The following is a 24,650-nucleotide window of genomic DNA, read 5'->3' as shown; positions in this document are numbered from 1 at the left end:
AAACTGAAAGGACGGAAATGGTAAATCATGCAACTGGCTGAAAAGTGACAGCGTTCTGGATGAGGATCGACAACGCTCTCTGGACACTCCTCGACCCCTTTTCCACCCTTTCCGCCTTTTTGTTTTTGAAGTGTATTGCAATGAGTGACAGTGGGGCAAATGTCGTGAATGTAAGAACGAATAATGGTTACAACTATCATTACACCAAAGCAGTACCTTTGTTCGATCTGTAGGAATATTTCTTGTCACTAGTGAGAAACTTGAAGGAATATTCACTGGTATGAAGAAGGTTTCTGATGTACCAACGAGCTGAGGACAGTAAATCTGTCCTTTGTCTCCAGAACCTATGGGATTCTAAATGGAATAAATTCAATGGGTATAATCAGTTATGTGTTTCTTATGACATTTCTTAACCAAGGTTAAATGGAGAGCTTGATATGATTTCAAATATGAAATGTTAAATCATAGGGGTAATGCTGGTAATGATACTATTCATGATGAGATTGGACATAATGACTACATTGTAATATATGTTTTGGTAGTAGTCGTAGTAGTAGCCAAGTATTATTATTTTAAACGGATAATATTACTAATTACAGCAACGAAGCAAACATAGTAGAAATAATTATCATAACGAACTATGATACATGATGATCAATTACAATAATGAAGATGATAATTAGTTATGCCAATAGAATCATGACGAGTGTAACTAATATATCAAAGATGCTGAACATGATACTTACTATTACAATGCTGTAAAGCATGAATCAAATATGGTACATCTACGTTCTAAGTTTTTAAATCAATTTGCCTGAAGTAACTTGAATAAAACCAACAATTAAAAGATAAATCTTAAAGCAATTCTGATTGATTAAACCTATCAAAATTCTTTTTAAAAATGAAGATTAATTTTAGGAAGAAGAAGAAGAATAAATCAAGATTGATTTCATTCAGCGATTTTTTTTAATATGTTTTTATTACTTTTCAAATGTTTACAAACATCGTATTTTAATCAGCGACTTGCTGAAGTATTACATTAAACCTCTTTTGATACAAAAGCTAAATAAATCACGTAATCCGAGATGAAAATCTACACGGTAGGCTTATGTTTTTACTGATAAAATGCTTACATTTTCTCCAATCACCACTGTTTCACCGTCTTGGCATGAGCTGCTCTTATGCGTACACATGTTGTCATAAACACACCAGTCACATGGCCATGCACTTGAGACACAAAATGAACAACTGAAAAAGAAAACTCAGTTTTATTCCTTATAATACTACAGTGAAATTGACATTTTTTTTCAAAAGGCAATTTATTTATTTTATACCGGTCCAGATCCAGTGGCGGATCCAGCTTTCGCCCATAGATTTTTTTGGAAATCTTATTTTTTTGTCCTGACAATTGAACAATCTGAGTAATGTTTTTAATCCTGATCAAGATGCGTATGTAACAAGATAATTACTGCGAGCGCGAAGCGCGAACATAAATTCTTAATATACGTTCTGGCCTTATCGAAAAGGGACTTGCAAGGACTGTTTGCAGTCAGCCATGAAAACGATAAACATTTCAACAATTAAATAATGCGAGAACGAAGCGCGAGCTGAAAATATTTGACATTCCGACCTAAAATATGGAAATTCTAAGCATTTTTTTTTTATCACGAAAGGGATGTAACTAATTGATGCGAGCAAGAAGTGCGAGCGAAAAAAAATTGAGATTTCAGACCTTCAAAAAAGAGAGACACTCTATTCATGTTTTGTAAATCATGAAAAGATGGTAATCTACCTTCATTAATAATGCGGACGCGAAGCCCCAGCAGATTTTCTTGAAATTCTGATCTAAAAGTGGATAATATAAGCACGTTTTAAGTACAAGCTACGTATCTCAATAAACATGCATACATGTATTCTAGATTTAGACCTAGATTCTGAGCATTCTGAATAAATTTTTTTTATCATGAAAATAAAAAATGCGAGCGCGAAGCGTGAGCTGAAAGAAAGTATTTCATATTCCGATCTGAAAAAAGGGTTAATTTAAGAATTATTTCAAGCACTGTGTAAGAAAATCGTGGAGTGGATGTGGATTGCACTTAATGAATTATGCGAGCACGAAGCGCATGCTGATATTTTTAGATTATTATTTTGATCTAGAACCGGGACATGCTAAGGGCATTTTGTCATCATATGGAAATGATGACCATCTTCCTATTCCTCTTCCTAGGCGTGAGATGAAACTTGTCGATATTACATTCTGAAAAAAGGACAATTTAGTTATTAGGAATTCATGAAAAATAATGTTATTTCTTAATCTAATAAACATAATGAAAGCGTGAAATTTGTTGCTATTAAGACCTAAAACTGGACATTCGAAGCACTTTTGTAATTATGAATAGGATGCATTGGTTAATATATTTTTAACAATTAATGGGAGCGCAAATCGCGAGCCGAAATTTGGATAACTTTCATGAAAAGGAGATTTTAAGTAGTTTTGTTATAGAATATAGAGTGATACATTACTAACCATTCAAAATGCGAGCGCGCAGCGCTAGCTTATAGCCATACGCTTTGAAATCACACCTGAAAATTGATATTTTGCTAAATTTATGGAATGCATGAAGACAGTAGGTATTTGACAAATCAAATAATTCCAGCGCGCATCGCGAGCTGAAAATGTTTATATTGAAGAGCTCACTTGCAAAAGGGGTTAGGTCAATTTTTCATCAAATTTGACCTTTATGTCTCAATGTACATATTATTAGTACATGTAGCTATATAAGATGATACCAAAGAAAAGTTGAAGTTCCTATTAAAAAGTGAACTAAAATGGCAAAGAAAAATCACTTTTTTCAAAAGGGTTTATGTCTATTCCAGTTTAGTTGCGAAGGGGTTAAGTCCACACATATTTTTTTTGGATAAAAATATCTTTAAAAATATGAAGACTGGTAGATTTCTTTTATATCCAATTTTATGTTCTCATGGTAGGGTATCATGAAAATTCAATTTCGCATAAGAATATTGTAATATGGGAGAATAAAAAAATGATTTTCTTGGAGTGGACCTTACCCCTTTTGCAACCAAACTTTTCTGAAGAACTCATTTGTCAAAAGGGGTTAGGTCCATTTTTCATACATTTCATTGTTTTCTGTCTCTAAACCTCTAAATTCTTAGTCACTCTGATGATACCAAAGAAAATTCGAAATTCAAATGAAAACATGAATGAAAGTGGCAAAGAAAAATCACTTTTTTAATCAAAAGAGGTTGGATTTATTTCAGTTTACTCGCAAAAGGGGTTAGGTCCACATTGATATTTTTTTTTAATATATAGAAAAAATATGAAGACAGGTAGATTTCTTTTATACCCAATTTTATGTTCACATGATATGGTAGTACATCATGACAATTTAGTTTCTCATAAGAATATTGCAAAAAGTGAGAACAAAAAACATGTTTTTTCTCAGAATGGTCCAAAGTGGACCTAACCCCTTTTGCAACTAAATTCTTCATTATACATACCATAAAACATACATTTTACAGGGCATTTAAACAATCAAATTGTAAATCCAAAAGAAGAAAGATCGATATCCGAGCTGCAATATATGTTGTATATTGACTTCAAAACTTGATATATTAAGCTCCATATCAGCCTATTGAGCAATATAATTATGCATTCGAGCGCGGTTACATGATTTTTTTTATTATTTTCAAAGTCTTTCCCTCAACATATTTTATTCACACGTCTTCTTCTTATTTTTTCTCTCCCTTTTTCCTCCTCTCTTTCCCCTTTTTTCTTTTTTTCTTTCTCCGCCCCTTCTTTTGCTCCGCCAATAGGGGGGGGGGGGGGCTCGACCCCCTGGATCCGCATATGCAGATCTAGAAAATTCCCAAATTCATGCACATGTTAGAGAAAACATTTGGTTTGATATTATCATGATTATTGTACCATGGACCTACTGACTGGCCGATAAATTTTGGATAAGACAAGTTTTAGTCAAAAGTAATCATAACGTAATTAGGAAAGCCATTGTAATTGCAAAAATGAAATACTAATAAAAAGATAGAGTGTGGATCGGGATGGGTGTGGGTGAGGGTGTTTGTGTGGGTGTTCGAATGTGTCAGTTTAAGCATTAAAAACATTATGCTAGATACGATCAGGGCTGGATATAATTACATATCTACGTTCAATCGTTAATATATTCTTCGAAGCTTGGACTGGGAAGAGTCTCACAAACTTTTAATCCTACATATCAATAAACGTTGGAAAAACGTTGACAACTTCCCCTGCACAACTTCTTAAAAAATATAATCGCGATTAAATCTTCCTTTTAATAAATCAAACATAATATGTAACATGTGTAGTGTGTTATTATGGGTATAAACATGGGTATAATCACGGGTATAAACAAGAATGAGCTCAGAAAAATGTAAAGCTCAGCATGCTCAGGGTCAGAGTTACACCCTTTTTTTACTGCAAATTAAGGGAATTACTTGCAAGTTCTTATGCGTAACGAAGTGGCAAATTCTTTAAGGAAATACACGATAGATGCCAGATCGAAGTTATTAGTACGAATTTCCAAGATGTTCCTTAAATTTCTCTAAGCAAATGGGGCATGGCAAAATTTATCACATAGAGGGAAAACAACATTCTACATAGACAATAAAATGTGCAATTATTACCTTCATACAATATAAAGCGCTATGTTAAATATCCAGTGAAAGTTGTTACATACGATTTATGATAGGTGCAGTCAAACAGGATAAAATCCGTGCTTATGAAGTAAACTGTGGTCTCCGTTGAGAACACGGAGAGAGTCAAATTCTTATGGTCATCTGGTGGTTGAAACAAAATAAAAACAAATAACAAAAAAAAAAAAAAAAGAATCAACAATATCTTCCAAGGGACGTCAACGACATGGTTAGTGAAAAAAAAAACGTTTCCAGTATATTGGCAAGGGATCCTCATTCGTAAGTTGCAAAATAATGAGTGATTTTCAGATGCTTAAAATACCTATGTTTAATAAAAGTTCCAGTCATTAATCTGGGGAAAAAGACTGAGGTCTTTAAGTTCTTAAAGATAAAGAAAAAAACTATACATGTAATAATGGTAAAGCCATAAGAGCCTTGATAAGACTAACAGTTCTCGCCTCACCTTCTACAGGGATTGTAGGCAATTCGTCCACAGGAGGGATTGTACAAACTACTGTGTCGGACGTTGTAACAGCATTGACCAGGTAAGAGTCGAAGGCACACTGGTATTGGTGGTTGTCTTTGAGGGTTGGAAGCTGCTGTACAGTAATGGTGATCTAGAGTCGGTAAAGAGAAAGGATAACCTTTGATAGCAAATTGTTTTAAATAACTGAATGACCTCTTGTTACATATTTAACGATATAAAAATATTTTTCGATTTTGTTGTAGGAGCAGACTTTTCAATGTTTCGTAATTAATCCTAGACATGCTAGATGACTACAAAATGCACCTTAAATAAAACCAACATTCTTTAATTTTTATTGAAAACACATAAATTAATAATCATTATTTTTTTTATTAATTCCATTGAGTAGGCAAATAATCAGTAGGCCCAGACGTTAATCACTAATCTTATACGTTAAGCAAAGTGGATTCAGTGCACTGAGTTCATTGCCAATGGATAATAATAATAATACGGGTATATTTACTCAGGGAAGCCGCTTCAGTTCCGAAAACTGTTCTCCCAGCGGGCCCTGCTATTATCATTACCCCGGCTTTAGCTGGGCTGCCTAGGCGCTCAAAGCATTCAATGAATTTCTTCCTACCGGGTACCCATTCATCTCACCTGGGTTGAGTGCAGCACAGTGTGGATAAATTTCTTGCTGAAGGAAATTACGCCATGCCTTGGATTCGAACCCACGACCCTCTGTTTCAAAGTCCGAAGACTAATCCACTGGGCCACAACGTTCCACAATAGCTTCAATAATACAGCTTACGTTTCTAACCGCAGATTTTTAACAAGTTTCCAAGATTTCTGGTAACATGCCGTGTGTCTTTCCACCTTAACGTTCATGGTTTATGTTAGTATTTTAATGATTCAACAGCATTTTCACGGTTAAATCGGGCCTTTCGTTTTACGTTATGTTTTATGTAAGATCTGGCTGGATTTTTTAGATCTTTTTTTACTATAAATTTCCATTAATGTATAAAGAAACTTTCTGTTTAAAAAGTGCCATAACTAGGAAACTTTAAGGCCATGACCGAACCTTTGATCACCCCAAAACATTCTACTTCAAAAACTTCTTGTCTAAGAACATCACAAACCTCTTGTGTAATTTGATATGGTAGTCTATGATCAGGCTGGACATCTGAGATGGATACACATTGGATGGCATTGTAAGACAGCCACCGGGTAGATTCATCGGGAGAAGGACATTCTTTGTATCGGGTACACCTTGTGGTGGAAAGGATATACATGAAAGTGGATTAGGAAGCATATCAATTATTTGAGAAACATACAAAGTCGGGGACTATTTTATTTTAACCTAAAAAGGCCTTGTTAAAGTTCATTGAAATTTTCTTTATAGAGTCCTTGCAAATTTTAATTTTGGTAGAAAATTCATTAATTATATAAAAGCTTGATATGCTGAGAGGTGTAAATTTAGGTTTAAAAAGGCAGTAATTTCCCTCTAACTAGACGAGTGAGACAAGGTTGTCCAGGGGAATGCCCTGTTATTCTTGGTAGTTGTAGATTTTTTGCATCAATTGATTTAAATAAGTATGATAACATTTAAGGTATAAGTTTGAAGGATAATGTAAAGTTGAGGTCGAGATCAGTCAATTCGCTAATGACACAACAGTATCTGTAGCAGATGAACTGTCCTTAAAAATGTAATAGAAAGAGTCAAAATATTTCGAAAAGCTCAGGTAGTTTTGGAACTTTTATTAATATTATTTTTAATAAGATTGATTGGAAAAGTGTATTACTGCTAGGGGTGTATTCTATTCAAATTATGTTTGATGCTTATGAAAAAACTTGTAATGAAAAAGTTGTCATGGGGTAATAAAAACATTCTCTATATGAATAAGTGTTTGTTTTGGAAGCATTTGGTATGCTCAGACATTCATGTTTATTGGAGATACAGTGTGAACTATGGATCATTGATTATAATAAAGAAAAATATATTTATGTGAATCGAAATTAATCTGGAGTTGTATACCTGAAAAATGAAAAAAAAAAACATTTTGGTTAAAAATAAACATTGCTCAAATTATTCAACTGTCGGCTATATCCAATTGAAGTACAACGATCCTGTTTTACATATAGAACAAAGTCAACAAAATAAACAATTATTTAGTGGATAAAGTGTTTATAACCCCAAATGTTAAACAGTATTGGTACTTTATTTTAAATAAAATTTGATTGCAACAATATCTGGAAATAAAAGGTTACTTTCCTTGAATAATTTCGTTTAGCTGAATTCAACTTTATTTTTTGTTATAAACTTGAATGTTCGAATGGATATCTGTTTCAATTTAGTAGCAAAATCTCCCCTTTGTTTTACGTGTAAATCTGTTGTTAATTGCTATCACTTATTTTAAAATTGTCATTATTCTAGACGCTTTGGGGGTTAAGTTCAGTGATTTTTTTAAACATCAATCTGAATATTAAAATTCTTGATATAAGAATATAAAGTTATTATGATTTGTAGACACGATGGTGATGGACACAACATCATATAATTTTTAATGCATTACTTGATTTAGCTTCTCATGCAATTTCTCAAAAAAAATCAAATCTTAAAGAAATATTTGAAACATTCTTTGAAAAAAATAAAATGGAGAACAAAGATTGTGTTTTGGAAATATTGCAAAGAAGAAGATTGAAAAGATAAATTACGCATTATGTTGGCTTACTATTAAATAAGTATATGATTTCTTCTTACACCTATAAAATGTGTATTTTTTTATGTTAAATGTTATTGTATATCATGCTGTTCTTTAGTTCATTGCACAGTGACAATGTGAATAAGAACATTAAAAAAGAGAGATAATGAAAAAGTATAACCAAATAATAATCGGAAAAAAAGTGATATAGAATTTATTCAAGTCCAATTATCATCATGTAAGCCTATGTCAATTATGGATAGGGGGGCGAAAGTAAATATACTGCAAACTTGCCTTGCCTCTAGAGTACACCATCCACAGTAAGGATCTCCATCATTTCCACCATCCTCACCAATGCACTCCTCGCAGGTCTGGTACTGTCCACAGTTGACTATATCGACTGTAACAACCCGATTCTTAATTTGTAAAAGAGGTAATCAATTATTGTACCGGGGTTCTTTTTATGAATTACAATAAGGACCTATTCCAGAACTCATAATGGTATACAAAAGTCGGTTTCATGTTGATAGCACGCTGTGTCCGTCTCCATATTACAAAAAAATCGTCTCAAAGCTTTAGAAAAAAAATAAGATTACCATTTTCGTGTGATATCACGTTATTTGCTTTTCCTCATGTATTTAGTTAAATTCTCACCAAGTGCACTATAATGCTAAATTTAACTTTTCTCACATGTGGACTTTTTGGTAATTAAAGTCTTATTTCCATTAACTTCAATTAAACCTTCTATAAGAAAATTCTCACCTGCGTCGAGTGTCGGTCTGAGCTTGTAGCAAGTGTAAGTTGCTCTTTTAATTCATCAAGGAACATCTCCTGTAAGACAGAACCACCTCCAAGAAAGATGTCTTCATACACGTACCCGAAAGAAGTGTTCACTATGTTAATCTTTTTTGACAAACACAGCAAGTGATAATTAGCCTTTTAACATTTCGAATATATTAGGCCTACGTTGAAATACATGTATCCAACAATAAACAGTTTATAGAAGGAATTACAAAGAAAAAAGACGACCACATAACCGAGATGTGTCGATTGCTCTCGTCTATTCATGGATAAGAGTCTTCACAACTACTTCCACGTGATATTTTGAAACCGTTTTTTAACCCATTATCTGTCTATCTTGTTGTTGCAATATAAATTATTTACACGTACACGAGAAGCTGAACGAATTTGTTCTTAAAACGTTTGATGAATAGTTAGATAATTCATTCTAGAGAATTATTTTCTCAGTGAAAATTAAAGATGACACAGTGCTGGTCGATTTGAGATAAAGAAAACGACTTCAATTAAACAGTCTTCATTTTTAAAATTTCAATTTCAAGCCAACTCAAAAGCACGGAGGGGTAAGAAGAAAATGACGAACCTTTTGAAAATATTATAGAGCATTCATATAAGATTAATCATCTTGGCTCATTTCTCAAGAAATAATATCATCAATATTGGCGACACTAATCAGATAAAAAAAAATATTGCACAATTATTCAATTTGTGAAAATAATGTTGCAGTCACTTCATTTCTGTTAATTTAAAAAAAGAGAAGATAATCCGTAACAAAAACTACATGTATACGAAACAAATATATATTTACCAATAAGAAAAAAGGCCTATAAAAGCCTACAGAAATTGCAACATTAAGACAATTAGGTGATCGCCCTGCTCAGCTGACCCATGACAACACGAGTGTTCTGCCGCAGGGTCTACTTTACACATTAAACAAACTCTGCTACCAAATAACTTGTAAATACTTATATAACCACGCATATTCATCATGGTATATAAACTTGAGGAGATTTGTTCAAACAAAACCTTTCTGTAGTTTTCTTCTGTTAAAAATTCGCTAGGAGTATGATCATTTGCATATACAATATTTCATTCCCTAATATATTCATAAGACTTTTCCTTTAAAAAAAAGAAAAGAAAGGACTTAATGGGTGTGCAGGTTGGCGTGTGTAAAATGTTCGGATGTGTGTGGAAGGGGATGGGTAGGTAGTCCTGGGCCCCGTCTTACAAAGATTTATGATTGATCCAATCAATCGTAACTATGGAAAGCCAGCAATGTAAACATCTAAAATACATGTTTGTTTAAAATATTTTTTAGAAGTGATGCATATTCATACATTCACTGTTTTCTCGACAATTCAGTAGGGGAAGGCGGGGTAAGTTGAGCATAGGGGCAAGTTGAGCCACCACCCCAGGCCAATAATGAATGAGTCAGACATTGTGATGGTTTCATGTATTGATGACCCATTACACAATCTTTATCCCTACCACATTGTTTTCGACTTTGAAACAAAAAGGACTTTTTAGAGGGAAAAATACAAATTTCAGCAAAAAAAGTAAAAAAGGGTGTAAAATAGATGAGTGCATTTTACCCACACACGTCTTTAAATAATAAAGTTGAGCCATGGTAATTCTGATGGTAATGTATAATAGAAAATAAAAGAAAACTTGAAAGAGCCATTGATATGCAGGCAGAAAGGTGCAAATTCACATGATAGTTCTTTTACTTTTAGAGGATGTTAGTATTTGTAGAGATTTAAAAAGGGAAAAGACTTAAAATAAAAAAATGACATACTGCTTCTTCCCACATACATTTAGTTTTTGTGGTTCAACTTACCCCCGCGGGTGGCACAACTTACCCCACATATGGGGCAAGTTGAGCCATTTGACATTGGTTTTTTCAAAGATCACCATGAATTTCAGTGTGGGGGTAGAAAGTTATATATAGGTGAAAAATGTTTCCCAAGAATCAAATTTAAAGGCAAGGTACTTATTTCTACAATAGTATTAGTCATATCAATTCTAACATGCAAAATGCAAAAAGTGTCACAACTTACACTGCCTTCCCCTATGCTTCTCTTCGTTTTCAAAGGACATTGAGCAAATTTCCTAAATAACTTTTTTTTACCTTTGATGGATTTCCATATACCTGAGATTAATTGGATCAATCGTAACTCTTTGTAAGACGGGACCCTGGTGCACGTACCTTATGTAGGCTTCCTTCTGTATTTCCTACGAATGCCACTGTGTGGTGTCTTTCTATGGTGGTCACAATTGAGGTTGAAATCACATTATTAGGGATAGTAGTGGTGGGTGAGGCAGATAGGGGATTCGTTGCACTGACATAACTGTACAGTACATACCCGTCTTCAAATGTAGCTCTACACGGGTACCATTCCGGTGGTGTGTAATTCGTAGCGGGATACTGTCAGGTGAAAGCAGAAAGCATGTAATGCATTTGGTGGGCAGAAATAGATGACTAAGAGTGTAGTGAATATTTTTTGTAAACAAGCGCACACCTAGTTACAAAGAATGCGTATAGCATTTTCATTTATTTCAAAGCAGGATAAAAGAGCATTGTCGATTAAATACCTTGCTCACGGGCATAGGTGCTGTGGCCGGGGATCGAACCCCGGACTTTCGGTTACACTTCGTAATTCCGAAGGTTCGTAATTCCGAAACACGTAAATTGCCTATACCTCGATGTTCGTTAATCCGAAAACGTAAAAGGGTTCGTCAATCCGAACATTTGTGGCGTTATTCCGAAGGTTAGTTATTCCGAAGGTTCGATAATCCGAAAACGAAATAAGGTTCGATGTTCCGAAGGTTCGTTAATCCGAAAACGAAATAAGGTTCGTTGTTCCGAAGTTTATTCAATCCGACAACGAAATAAGGTTCGTTAGTCCGAAAACGAAATAAGGTTCGTCAATCATTTAGTTTTTGGACTAACGAACCGTCGGAATTACGAACCAAATTTTGTTTTCGGACTAACGAACCTACGGAATTACGAACCTCACTTCGTTTTCGGACTAACGAACCTTCGGAATTACGAACCTCATTTCATTTTCGGACTAACGAACCTTCGGAAATACGAACCTTCGGAATAACGAACCTTTTGAATATCCGAAGCTTCGTTATTCCGAAGCTTCGGAATTACGAATGTATGCGGGACTTTCCATGTATAGCAATTAGCAAGGCACCTTAGACCACTCGGCCACGGCACCTGAATATATTCAGCATAATCGATTTATGTAGTGTTAACGTGTAGGTATAAAACAAAGATTAATTTATTGACAAGGTCAAGTGAGGAAGAATGCATGACTACTTGTGTTCGTTTGGTGGTATGGAAAGACACTTTTTCAAATTGTACTATATTTTGCATTGCTTTATCATTGAATTATATATTTTAAACATGGATGTTGGCGCGGAGGATTATCAATTGTTCATGGGGGAGGGAGGACTTCTAAAAAAAAATACATAAGAGACAATCCTCTGCGATGACGTATATTTATACCTCACATAGTAATGTAAGGTAAAAAAATAAACACACACTTATATCTTTGATTGTTCAAACTTTATTCTTTGCCGAGCAAGAGCTGCAGAACAAATTGCAATTTGATCCGCAGCTCTTTGAACAATCAAAGATATAAGTGTGTGTGTGTTTATTTTTTGTTTACCTTACATTACCAGGTAGATGAGAATCTGCAAGCAGACTCTCTTCTACCTGGTTCGAAATATTATGTTGACTTAAGGCCCCGGCTAATCTAGATAAAGACCAACGTGTAATGTTATTTTAAAAATAAAACAATAATAATTTCATTTATGCTTTCTGTCTGTATTAACATGATGGATCCTACATGGACATGATGGAGCGGAGCAACAACCTTGGAGAGTTGCTGTTTACTGCCAGGGCCTTGTTCACACTTTCCCTCATTTTTGGTGTGTGTGTGTGTGTGTGGAGGTGGGATGCATGTAAATTCGTCACGACACCTCCTTTGCATTATATTTATATGTTTATCAGTATTTGGGGGATATTTTTGTCAGTTTTATATCCGTTCATCTCTTATTTCTCCTCTCTTTGTTTCCACTGGGCTAGCCCCCTTTCCCTGGGTCATCGCAGGGTTTAACGTTTCACGTACACATAGTTATGAAACTAACATCTCAAATTTTTATACCTCAGGTCTCGTAGGAATTACGCTACATTCATCTTGAATTGAAGGATTAATCTTTGAAATGGGATTTTTTGCATGTTCTCCTTCTTTGATTTCAAATTTCACAAGTTACAGAATCTCGTCAGATTTCAATGTTGCAATGATTTTTTTAAGATAACGTCTGTAGCATTTCTGTTTTGAATTAATCATTTGTGTTCAGGGTAGAGTGTAAAGAAACCGAGGGCACGAATGCTTGGTTCTGGTTCTTTTCATTAACAAATCATTGCAGGGATGCATGTGGGGGCAAAGCAAACCTACCAGTCTGGTATAATCGCGAGAAGGAAATCCTTGACAAACCTGAACTAATTTAATTACGATTTTAATTTGACTATCTAAATAGATAAATTTACCCCCCCCCCCAAAAAAAAAAAAAAAAAAAAAAGAACAATCATTCATGGTCATCAAATCAAAACAACTTACCTTTTCACATTTACTTCCAGATATGAAGCTATTCTCAGTGCCAGTGCCCTTTCCTAGAATGCAACCTAAGATAGCATCTTCAAAGCCCTGCTGGACATCGATCATCTTATACACACAAAGAGAAGACGAAGGTGAAGATGAGAATACCGCGTACAATAAGTCATCCGTGGTGTTGATATTCATCGATTCAGCTAACTGGGATCCTGCTGGTCCAATGTAAACTGACTGAATGACATTTCCATTTTGAGACCCATTATGTCCACACTGCAACTCTATTTCCGTGTAAGATTCAAAGTTTTCGTCGCTTGAACTACGACAAATACGTCCGAGATAAGTTTTCTCACTTCTTGATATGAAATAATAAATGTAATCATTGTAGGAAGTAAGATGTTTAAAATAGTTCTCATTTTGGATACGCATGACGTGGCCAGGTATATTTTGATGTGATTGCAGGTCTGAAAGACTATGCTTTGATATGAAAGTGATCTCTGTATGGCCTCCTCTACCACTGATTCCAGTAAATAGATAAAATGATTCATCTAGATTACCCATTCCATTCCATTCATAATCGGCACCAGGAGCCACGACTCCCACAGTTGGTAGGTCTCCTGTTGCAACAACATATTCAGTATTACGTAAATATCCCAGATCAACGGATATATTAGCCAAGTCCTTTTGCTGGCAATCACTGCCACGGCCACCGCATGAAATCAGCTTATAATGCTGAGGTGTTATCACCACCACTAATAGTTTGTTATCATTAATATAATCTCTATTCGGATAATAGCACTTTCCAGTGTCCACAGTCTCTTTTAGAGCCAGGTTAGAGTCGAGTTGGTAGAGCCTCTCTCGTGCTCCTATATAGATGTCGCCAGTGATGTTGTTGATGGCGATGTGGTTGAACGGTAGGTTGGAGTCAGGATCGGAAGGTGTAAATGAAGATACCAAGTAGGAGGAGAGGGGAGCTGATTGGATTGATTTGAAGTGAAATATTATGAGACCCAGATAGAGCACATATGCTCTCTTCATATTATGTGGTCTATTCCGCGCCATGTCCTTTTTATTCTGCATCAAGGCTTCTTTGTTAATTCACAGTCTGCATAAAAAAAACGAAGTGAGTGAAATAGCATTTATGAACCACAGATGTTCTAATAAGGACGCTTTTTTTCTTTACATCTGAGACTATACGATGCGCATTAGTTTCAAACTACATGTATAGTAAATCATAATATCCCCGAAACCTGTTAAACGTTGAAATGTTTTAGAAGAGAAAATCTGCGAGTATAAAAAACGTCACCTAGAACATTACATTGGATCGATCGTTGTGCCTTGGCGAAGACATTTATGGCAACACAATGTGATTGATAGGGAAACTTTGAGTCATAGTTAAACAAAAGGTATACGCCCCCTCTGGCATGGCTGGAGGGCTAAGAATACACCATGGTAAATTGTAAATTGGTAGAGGGGGCGAGAAATATATCGAAATCGGAAGTATATAATGTCATGTGACCATGGTGACGAAAAAGAAAATGAAGCAAGTCTAATGACAAAATAGTAAAACCATTAAAGCCACAAACAAATGCGTTGTCAATATAAATGTAGTCTTTGAAATAATCGATTGTCTATTATAATTGTGCATGTAGTAAAAATCTGATTAATAAGCATGGGGGGGGCTAACTTGGCTCAGTCGGTAAAGTTTGTAAACCTGTCGAAACAAAGGTCGTGGGTTCGAGTACACCCCAGGCGGATGACTGAAGCCTGTGTTGCGTGTAAACGTCTCCCCTCTGTCCCATAGATGCATGCTATGTTACAGTGGAAAATACTCCGTCCCTCGGATAGGACTTTAAATGAGGCCCCGTGTAGAGGAGAGTCACCACCTTTGCACGTTAAGAACCTACTGCACTATTCGTATAAGAGAAGGGAGAAACCGCGATGTAGTGGTCTACCTGCACTCCCCTATCAGTTATGTCGGGAGAAGAGACCTGCAGGTCATAGTGATTCAGTTCGCTTTTTGCCTCCCAGGCACAGGTGACCCCCCCCCCCCCCCAAAAAAAAAAATAATAATAATAATAATAATAATAATAATAAAAAAATAAATAAATAAATAAAAAATAAAAAATAACAATAATTAAAATAATGACCAATGTGTTCGCTATTGCGAATTATATCATCGAGCATTATAAACTACTTGACCGCAAATTGAAAATGATGGAAAGAATACTTTAATTGTAGCTGTACTGTTTTTTTACAAGCAATCATATTACCTACCTCATTGGTTTATAACGTTTGAATAGCAGCTGTAAAGCAAAGCCTAAGTTACGTCACCCATTTTGTGAAAAAAGGCGATTCCATTTGAGTCATTTTTTTCTCTTTTTGTGCAACTGTCTCTTAGGATCTAAAATTGTCTTGAGAAGGAGACATGCTTTATACGTAAACCAACAAATCACTACTATGATAAATGATGTGATATAAATTTTCTACAAATAATGAAAAATATGCGCTGGCGAAAGAAATTATATTTATTTTTCAAGACTTACCATCCCAACTGAATACAAGAAATACAGAGTGAACATTCACGAGGACCACTACAAATATAGTTATTATATACCTCAGCTTTGATTAAACTGAACACTGCTTCCTCATTTAGAACATACCATTTTAGCGAAATGTGAGTGTGTACAGTCTATGTGTTTCAACCATTGTTCTTTTTTTTTATAGTTTAGACAGGTCAAGACAAATTCCTGTATTTAATACGTTTCACCTGCAATGTCTTTAAAATATGGAAGGACACCTGGTATTTAAAAAATTAGCAATTAACAAACAACGCATACCTATTTCACCCCCTTGATTACAATGGAACGAGCTCAAAGGTAGATCTTCCTAAAAAAAGAAACCCCATAGCTATTACCTCTATAATACTATACGTGTGATAATTGTATTAGCAACCACGCTTACCATGCTTACAGTCGCGGTTCCAGAATTTTGAAATAGAGGGGATGCAAGTAACACATTTTGAAATAGAAGTGTCGCCCACGTAATTTTTCTTAGATGTTGCTTTATTAATGTGAATGATTAATGGGGAAATTCTTAAAATATAGCGGAAGATGTTTCCCTTGCGCCCGGGCCTGGGTCCACCACCGCGCTCATGTTTTCCAGACGTTTTCTTGTACCGTTATGTCACAGGCTGATGAACATAGACTGTTATTATGTGACACTGCTTTATAAGGACACGTGGTAAAAAAATTGCCATGTTATTCCAATCTCTGAATGTTGATATTACAAGAGCCCTGGCGACAAAAAAATCTAATCATCCATGAAATCAGTATTCGTTGAATAGATGAGCAACAATACTCCAGCTCTACCCTTTGAACATGTTGAACACGGTCCTTTCCAAAAAAAAAAAAAAAAAACATGAAAATAATTTTATCGGGATCTTCATTATACATGTAAATGTATCAACTGACAGATTATTTCACAAACGCTCCTGAAGGGGGATTAGTCATCATGATCCGTTAAACAAATGAAATTTACGCATTTCATACTTCATAACAAATGGGGCAGCTGCTCGGTTCTTACCACTACGTCACAAATCAAAAAGTAAAAATTCTAAAAAGTTATTAATCCTTGATGGATTGCCCTCAAACCTTCACCAGTATTTTTTTTCTGGTAATTTTACCACAAACTTTTTTTCAGGATGAACTTCCCTTTAAGAGAGTTTGAAGTTTTGATGGAAATGACATAGATTGTGGGGGGGTGGAAATTATACGTAATATTGGTCGACATCCTGGTGAAGGGGCTGATGAGGGTGTCTTCCTACCCTTTATAATATACATGTGTATATGCAGAGAGAGAGAGAGGGAGGGGGAGAGCATTGAACGTGCCTTGGACGCTCTGCCACTCGGGGTTTTACGAGAAGATGCGGACTAAATAGATGTCCAAGTGAGTTTTTTTTTCTCATGTGGCGTGCAATGGTCCGTTTTCAAAGAATGAAAAAGGATCGAATGGACTTGAGTGTCTGCATTATGTGATTATACTCGGCAAACAAAATGACAAAACAAAATAATATGCGATTATGTCGTGGCTTTATTCAATAGAGATGAACACTTTTCCGAATCTGGTGTCACAATCACATAAGTACAAAACATGGATATGAATACCTCTGATTAGAGACTTACATTCATGTATGTCTGGAACCAACCGATAGCCTTTGTTTAGCTCCCCGAAGGGGGGTTAAACCCCCGGCTAGAAGGCCCCCCTCCCAGAAAATTCAACGTGAAATTTCACGGCTGCTTTCCCACTGGTTCTCTGCTAGCCGGACAGGAATACCAGCACAGCTATTAACTACATGTATGAGCTATCGGCAAATCGGTGGATTACAGATGGCATACTTATATCATATAATATACATATATATACCAGCCTTCCCGCATGAGAACTTGGGTGAGGCCAAAATTTCAAGAAAAATATAAATGTATACAGAATACCAGCCTCCCCGCCTATGAGATCAGGGGACCGTTTCATGAAAGTTGCCAGCACTGAAATGTTGTCTTTCTCCGACATTTACTATAGTAACAGTCAGAGACTAGTGCCTTTCAGCCAATCAAAACCAAGGATTCACTGAAATAGTCAGCACTGACAAATTAGTCAGTGCTGACAACTTTCATGAAACACCCACCTGGTGAGGCCTAAACTGAAAGTTCGAGCGTGACACCCTTACATTCAAATTACAATTGCGTTCCTAGTACTAGGCCCTATGTAAAGTTATAAATAAATCCCCTTCGTCTAGGTACCAAATGAGGACCCGATTCAATATGAAATATTAATCAACGTACATGGCATCAAAGTGGAAAATCTAATAACTAGAGGCTAAAATATCATTCACTGCTTTACACACCTTGCAAATTACAAGCGAATATTTTGGACGTTCATCTCCGTTGAAAGCCAAGACTAAAAGGAAGGATTTTTCGCGCCTTCACCTATACTAGGCGCGCGCGCCAAAATATGAGCGCTCCTTGCGCCCAGTATAAATTATTGTCATTGTGCGCATAAACAATACCGTCTGGCGCACCATTGTGACGTATCACCTCATCAACCGCGCCATTCTAAATTACAAACACCTTCATGACCTGGCTTTGTTCGCCGACCTATAAATCATTTTAAATCGCCGAGTCGTCTTTAAAATACATTAGCTCCGTTTTCTTTTTTGTTTGTTTTTGTTTTTTAGTTTTGTTTTTGCTGAGGGTGTGTTTGTTCATGAAGAGAAGGTATTTCTCTTAAGGCAAAGGTTACAGATTCGAATCTTCCGTTTCGTTACGTTTGATTTTTTTGTCTACTTCCCATTTCATTTCATAGTCGGTGTTTTATTTATTTATTTATTTATTTATTCATGTTTTATTTATAACAAATGATAAAATAAGGTGGAGGGTAGTTCGATTCAGTTATAAAGCTGCTTTACAACGAAGCCCTCCCCCTTTACAAACATAAAATAGACCATGAGCATGATAATATATACATAAATACAAGTGAAAATTGACATAAAAAGTTATAATATATAAAATGAACACAAAAAAAAAAAAAAAAAAAAAAAAAACAACAAGGAAGGAATACTAGAAAATACTTTGTTAAAATAAATGTTTGGCTAATTGGTAACCTCGTTTACAAGAATTTATAGAATTGGTGGATTGAACTCAAAATGGGAGTTTATTGAATAGGGAGCTTGCTTTATAAGAGAAGGACTTTCTTTTAAATTCAGTTTTGGGGAATGGAAAGTCGAGGAGAGAATTAAGTGCATAGCGGTTACAATATTTAAAGGTGCGATAAGTAATAAAAGATTTTAAATAATTAGGGGCTTTTATATTAATTATTTTGAATACTACTAAACAGTAGTGATATTTTAATCTTTGTTAAACGGTTGCCAATTTACGGTTGTAAGAAGTGTGTTATAATCCTTATTTAATATTAATCTCGCATATCTATTTTGTGATTTTTGAAGTTTTCAGTTTGGGTTTTGTACAGGGACGACGCGACGGCCTCGCTACCCTAAGAGGGTCGTCGGGTAGCAGAGCATACATGACCAGAACAAACTTGATTAAAGTCTTCAAAAATGGGGCTTAAAATCACTGTCAAAAAGACCCCAAAGGGTGTGGACTATTTAGATGGAACAATATACTTAATTAAACACCGAGAACTATCAGTCGTACAGAAAATGACATGGTAACGCCCTCTAAGTCAACCGCCTGTCCAATCAACAATAGGGGGAATAAACACAACGCCCCAAGCTGAGCGGACGCTTTTGACAGGAGCTCTGCAGCAGTGTTGTTTTCACATAGACGTTTTGGCGGGAAATTCAAGTCGGCTACACCCGGCTCCTCACCGGCATCTGTGCCGCTTCCTAGCCACCTCCAGTCCATCGGCCTGCTCCCCCTTTTCTGTTGAATGGAATTGATTTCTGATTGATCTCCAGTTGTAGTAGATCGAGGATTGAACAGTCCAGTTGCCGTAGTGAGCGGAGTTGGAGGCTTGGGTTACCATATAGCCGTTCCCATGGTGACATGCACTCTTATTAACACTACGTTAACGGGTAAGAGACTAATTTCAATTTATCAATAGGCCTACAGATTATTATGTTCTTGTAAAATAAGTAATTATGGCGAATAACCTTTCGATATCCTCGGGCGAAGAGGATTATTTAGCAGCAGCGAGTAATAGATTTAGGCAAGCGCCAGATGAATTAGTGGTTTCTTCCGATGATCATACTGTCCACGATGAGGACAGTTATGATGAATCGAATTGTTCTTGGAAAACGGCGATCAATAAAAATTCTATCCGATCGGCTAAGAAAAGGGCAAGGGTTAGGAGCAATAGCGATAGTACTCTAAATACGAAGAACAGTAAAATGCCTACATTCTCTACTCCCACGCATACAAGCAGGAGGGTAGTCATTGTTGGCCTTGAAAATAAGAATATTTGCAGAGCAAGCCCAGTACAGGTGTTCACAGAAATTCATAATCTGGTAGGCAATCTGAATGGGAAAGAGAAAGTGAAAAATATGATGATTTTGAAATGTGAGAATGACATGCAAGTCATGAAATTGTTGGAACTAACCAAGCTTGCTGGTATAGACGTTAAAGCAACGCGTTATGAAGATAATCATGATTTCACAACGAAAGGTGTTATTCATAGAATAGATACACAGATAAGTAATGAGGACATTGCAGAAGTATTGAAAGATCAGAATGTAATTCATGCTAATTCATGCTAAGCGTTTTATGAAGAAGACCAATGGTGAAATAGTACCAACCCCATCAGTTCTCATCACCTTCAAAGGCAAGAATAAACCGGAGACAGTAAACTTTCTGTATGAGCTTAAACGTGTGGACAACTTTAGTCCACCGGTGCCAAGGTGTCACAAATGTCAACTTTTTGGGCACATGAAGGAAAACTGCAAGGGTAAATTGCGCTGTGTGAGATGGGGAGGGGAACATGATTTTGAAGAGTGCACACAAAAGGAAAATCGAAAATGCTTTAGATGTGGAGATAAACACTCGGCGGCGTATCAAGGTTGCAAAATTTACATAGAGGCAAAACAAATACAAAAGGTTAAATTGATAGGAAAACATTACATACGCACAAGCGACTAGGGTGTATCGCACTAAAAAAAATGAAATAGTGGAAGAGGCAAGTAAGACCATTAGTACGAGCGACACTAAAGAAAACACTCAAAGGAAACTAAAGAATGTTGGTCCCATTTCAAATCCAATGGCATCTGACCACGAATCAATCCAACAATCAACGATTCCGCGCCCAATCCGAGTACAAAGGAACAATGAAGGAAGGCGGGAAAGAGATAAGGAGTCAGGACAAGGAACTGATTCGAATAACCAAAAGAAAGATACTGTCAACACATTAATGAGTGTAGCACCCCTGGATTTCATTATGTTTATTCTATTTGTGATACGTAAGTTACCACAGTCTGAAAACGATGATCAGTTTTTGGAATCTGTTGTACATGCTAGTCGTAATTTCTTAAAGACAGACATAACCTTGGAAATGGTCAAGTGCCACCTTTAAATAAAACAGTCTGTCTCTGATCTAGTAATAGTCCAGTGGAAAGCTCAAGGCATGGTTTCGCATGGGTCGGACTTTCTAACTTCTCTTTTTGATAATAATTTATTGGGTTCCAACCCAGACATTATTTGTATTCAGGAAACATGGTTTAATGATTTTAATGTGTCGTTCATTCCTAATTACTTTTGTGTTTGTAGAAACAGACAGTATGGTAGGAGAGGTGGTCTGGCTATGTATTTTAAAAAGGACATCGCTTTCCAGGTTATGAAAGTTCAAGAGTTAATCGAATATCAAAGGGTAGATATTTTTTCAAAGAAAGGCATTATTTCCATTATCAATTATTATAATCCCTGTAAAAAGATTGAACTATAAGAATTAAACTTCATGATTAGAAATGTACCAGGGAAGCTTATTATTTTAGGTGACTTTAATAGCCACAATCCTCTATGGGGGAGCAGCAAGCTTGATTCCAACGGAAGAACTGTTGAATCTTTCATGGAGCTTAATGATCTAGCATTACTCAATGACGGATCACCAACAATACTAGACCCGCACTTTGGTTCTTAGTCCATGTTGGATTTATCTATAGTCTCCAAGGAACTAGCTTGTAGTATGGAGTGGCAAGTATTGACCAATAACTTTGGCAGCGATCGCAATGCAATCGTGATCAAATTAATACAGACAAATAACGTAAATATTAAAGAAAACGCAGATATAGGTTTTAGATGGAGTTTTAGAAACGTAAACTGGGAAGAGTATAGAAAAGCAATTAAAAATGAATTACTTAATCTAAATTACAAGAGACATTACTCGGCATGTAATTTGGATATTCAAGGACGATATGATATAATAGTTAAGGTAATCTTGAATGCTTCGAAGAGGTGTATTCGTCGAGTGCGAATAGGAGGAGAAAACAGAGGTAAAATAACTCCCTGGTGGAACGAAGCATGTCAAAAAGCGGTGGCGGAGAGAAATCATATTAAAAACAGATTACGAAGATATTACGATAGAAATGATGTTCAACTATACTTGAAAAAGAAAGCGTTTGCTCAGAAGGTGCAACGGCGAGCACGATATGACTATTGGTCTAAATACTGCGGTAAAATTAATAGATTTACAGATATCGGAAAAGTATGGAAACAAGTAAAAGGAATGAGAGATAGCGCAATGAACACTCATATTTTCCACAATTTAATCGTTGACGGCAATACCATTAGTGAATCTATAGTCCAGATGCTGGACCTTCGAGATTTTGTTTTCCTCCACACACTGCGCTCTAACCACTGTTCGCTTTTCCCATTGATCGCGCGATCCCCAAATTTACCCTCCTACCTTCGAGATTTTGTTTTCCTCCACACACTGCGCTCTAACCACTGTTCGCTTTTCCCATTGATCGCGCGATCCCCAAATTTACCCTCCTACCGGTAGGAGGGTAAATTTGGAGGGTAAATTTGGGGATCGCGCGATCAATGGGAAAAGCGAACATTGGTTAGAGCGCAGTGTTGAGGAAAACAAAATCTCGAAGGTCAATTTGGGGATCGCGCGATCAATGGGAAAAGCGAACAGTGGTTAGAGCGCAGTGTGTGGAGGAAAACAAAATCTCGAAGGTCCAGCATCTGGACTAGTGAATCTAAAGATAAGGCTAATGCGGTCGCCCGTTTTTTCAAGTCTATTGACAGATCTTTGTATAATAATGATCATGATGATGGTGAAAATGAAGATAATTTATGTAAAGAAATGTCGAATGATGACTGCATTAATGACGATTTTAACATGAATTAAATGAAGAATGTTTTACAAGATTTGAAAAACTCAGCGCCAGGTAAGGATAATATTCATGCGATTATGTTTAAAACTTACCCCAAATAGCGCTTGATGTCATATTAAATCTGTACAACGACATATGGAAAACTTCACATTTCCCTTGTCAGTGGTATGAAGTTGTTCAAATACCTATTTTGAAACCTGGAAAGGATCCTAGTTTAGTGTCGTCCCATAGACCTATTTCTTTATTATCAACCCTGTTTAAAGTCATGGAGATAATGATTAAAAACCGTCTGAATTGGTTTTTAGATAATAAGAAGACGTTAAACCCACTTCAATCAGGATTCCGCAAATATCGTAGCGTCAAAGATCATTTAGTCAGGATTGAAACATATGTTCATTTAGCATTGAAGGAGAAAAAATATACCGTGGCAGTTTTTCTAGACCTGGAAAAGGCGTATGATTCGTTATGGAAAGGAGGTCTCTTGAAAAAATTGTCAATGTTAGATTTTAGTGGAAAATCATTTTTCTTTATTAGAGCTTTCTTAAGAAATAGATATTGTAACGTGAAAGTTAACAATAGTATGTCAGAAAGTATGTATTGGAGCACGGAATCCCGCAAGGGAGCTCATTAAGTTCTGCTATTTTTACATTGATGTTAAATGACTCAAAGATTAAAGAAAGTGGAGTAAAACTATCATGTTATGCAGATGATATCGCGATTTGGTTAACTAGCTCAAACTTAGATCTGGTTCGCCAAAAGCTGCAAGAAGCCCTCCATGAAATCGAAATCTGGTGCTGGAGATGGAAATTAAATATTTCTCACACAAAGTCTGTAGTTTTAGTTTTTACCAAAAAACAAAAGAAAGATATTACTTTGAAAATAAATGGGCATGTTTTGCCTCATTGTGAGCAGTTCAAAATTCCTGGTATCTGGTTAGACTCGAAACTAACCTGGTCTAGCCACATTAATGCGATTATTGATAAATGTAAGAATATATTAAATTCATTACGTTGCGTTTCGGGTACGTCCTGGGGGAATAGGTATGAAATTTTGATGATGATATACAAAGGTCTTATTTTATCTGTTTTAGACTATGGAAGTAAAATGTATGATTCTGCCTGTACATCTCTTAAGAAAAAGCTTGACTCTATACAATATAGAGCTTTGGAAATCATTACAGGAACGATATACAATGTATCATTAGAGTCTCTACAAGTTTTCACTGGTAAATTACCGTTGTATCTTCGGAGAAAACTGTTTAATGATAAATTTAGATATTATTTGTTGTTTAGCACGTCATGCCATCCAAGTAGAGAAATTTTTAATGAACATACGAACAGATACGAATGGAAGGAAGGGGAAAGACCTTTCAAACTTCGAGCCTGTAGTGATGAGGTACTTGTAGAAAAGCAAGACAACTTATTAACAAGAATCCCGAAATGGCGTTTGTCCCGCCCTCCTGTGTCGTTTTGTGCTCATCGTATAATTAGAAAAAAGGATATGCTAACTAACGGCCGAGATGAAAGCTA

General features: G+C 35.9%; 1 protein-coding gene and 1 pseudogene across 4 annotated transcripts in view; one reads left to right on the top strand and one right to left on the bottom strand.

Moving 5' to 3' along the window:
- Positions 1-15,885, bottom strand: part of LOC129280187 (plexin-A4-like) — a 48,832-nt gene extending 32,947 nt beyond the window's left edge. For 2 of the 4 annotated variants that reach the window (XM_064112265.1, XM_064112266.1), the window contains exons 1-10: positions 15,824-15,880; positions 13,287-14,382; positions 10,862-11,080; positions 8,620-8,760; positions 8,152-8,273; positions 6,295-6,424; positions 5,153-5,306; positions 4,734-4,833; positions 1,134-1,248; positions 217-354 (exon numbers count right to left, since the gene is read on the bottom strand). In XM_064112265.1, coding sequence (XP_063968335.1) covers positions 217-354; positions 1,134-1,248; positions 4,734-4,833; positions 5,153-5,306; positions 6,295-6,424; positions 8,152-8,273; positions 8,620-8,760; positions 10,862-11,080; positions 13,287-14,357 — 2,190 coding nt within the window. In that variant the 5' untranslated portion in view covers positions 14,358-14,382; positions 15,824-15,880. Of the gene's footprint in view, positions 1-216; positions 355-1,133; positions 1,249-4,733; positions 4,834-5,152; positions 5,307-6,294; positions 6,425-8,151; positions 8,274-8,619; positions 8,761-10,861; positions 11,081-13,286; positions 14,383-15,823 lie in introns of all 4 variants that reach the window. The other 2 variants (XM_064112263.1, XM_064112264.1) reach the window with 2 other exon arrangements.
- Positions 15,886-19,932: 4,047 nt separating this feature from the next.
- Positions 19,933-21,356, top strand: LOC129280944 (uncharacterized; annotated as a pseudogene).
- The last annotated feature ends 3,294 nt before the right edge of the window (positions 21,357-24,650 follow it).

The sequence above is a fragment of the Lytechinus pictus genome, chromosome 17 (assembly GCF_037042905.1).
Source record: "Lytechinus pictus isolate F3 Inbred chromosome 17, Lp3.0, whole genome shotgun sequence".
In the NCBI taxonomy this organism is placed as follows: Eukaryota; Metazoa; Echinodermata; class Echinoidea; order Temnopleuroida; family Toxopneustidae; genus Lytechinus; species Lytechinus pictus.
Note: the sequence above shows the minus strand (reverse complement) of the source record. Positions and strands in the feature narration are given on the sequence as shown.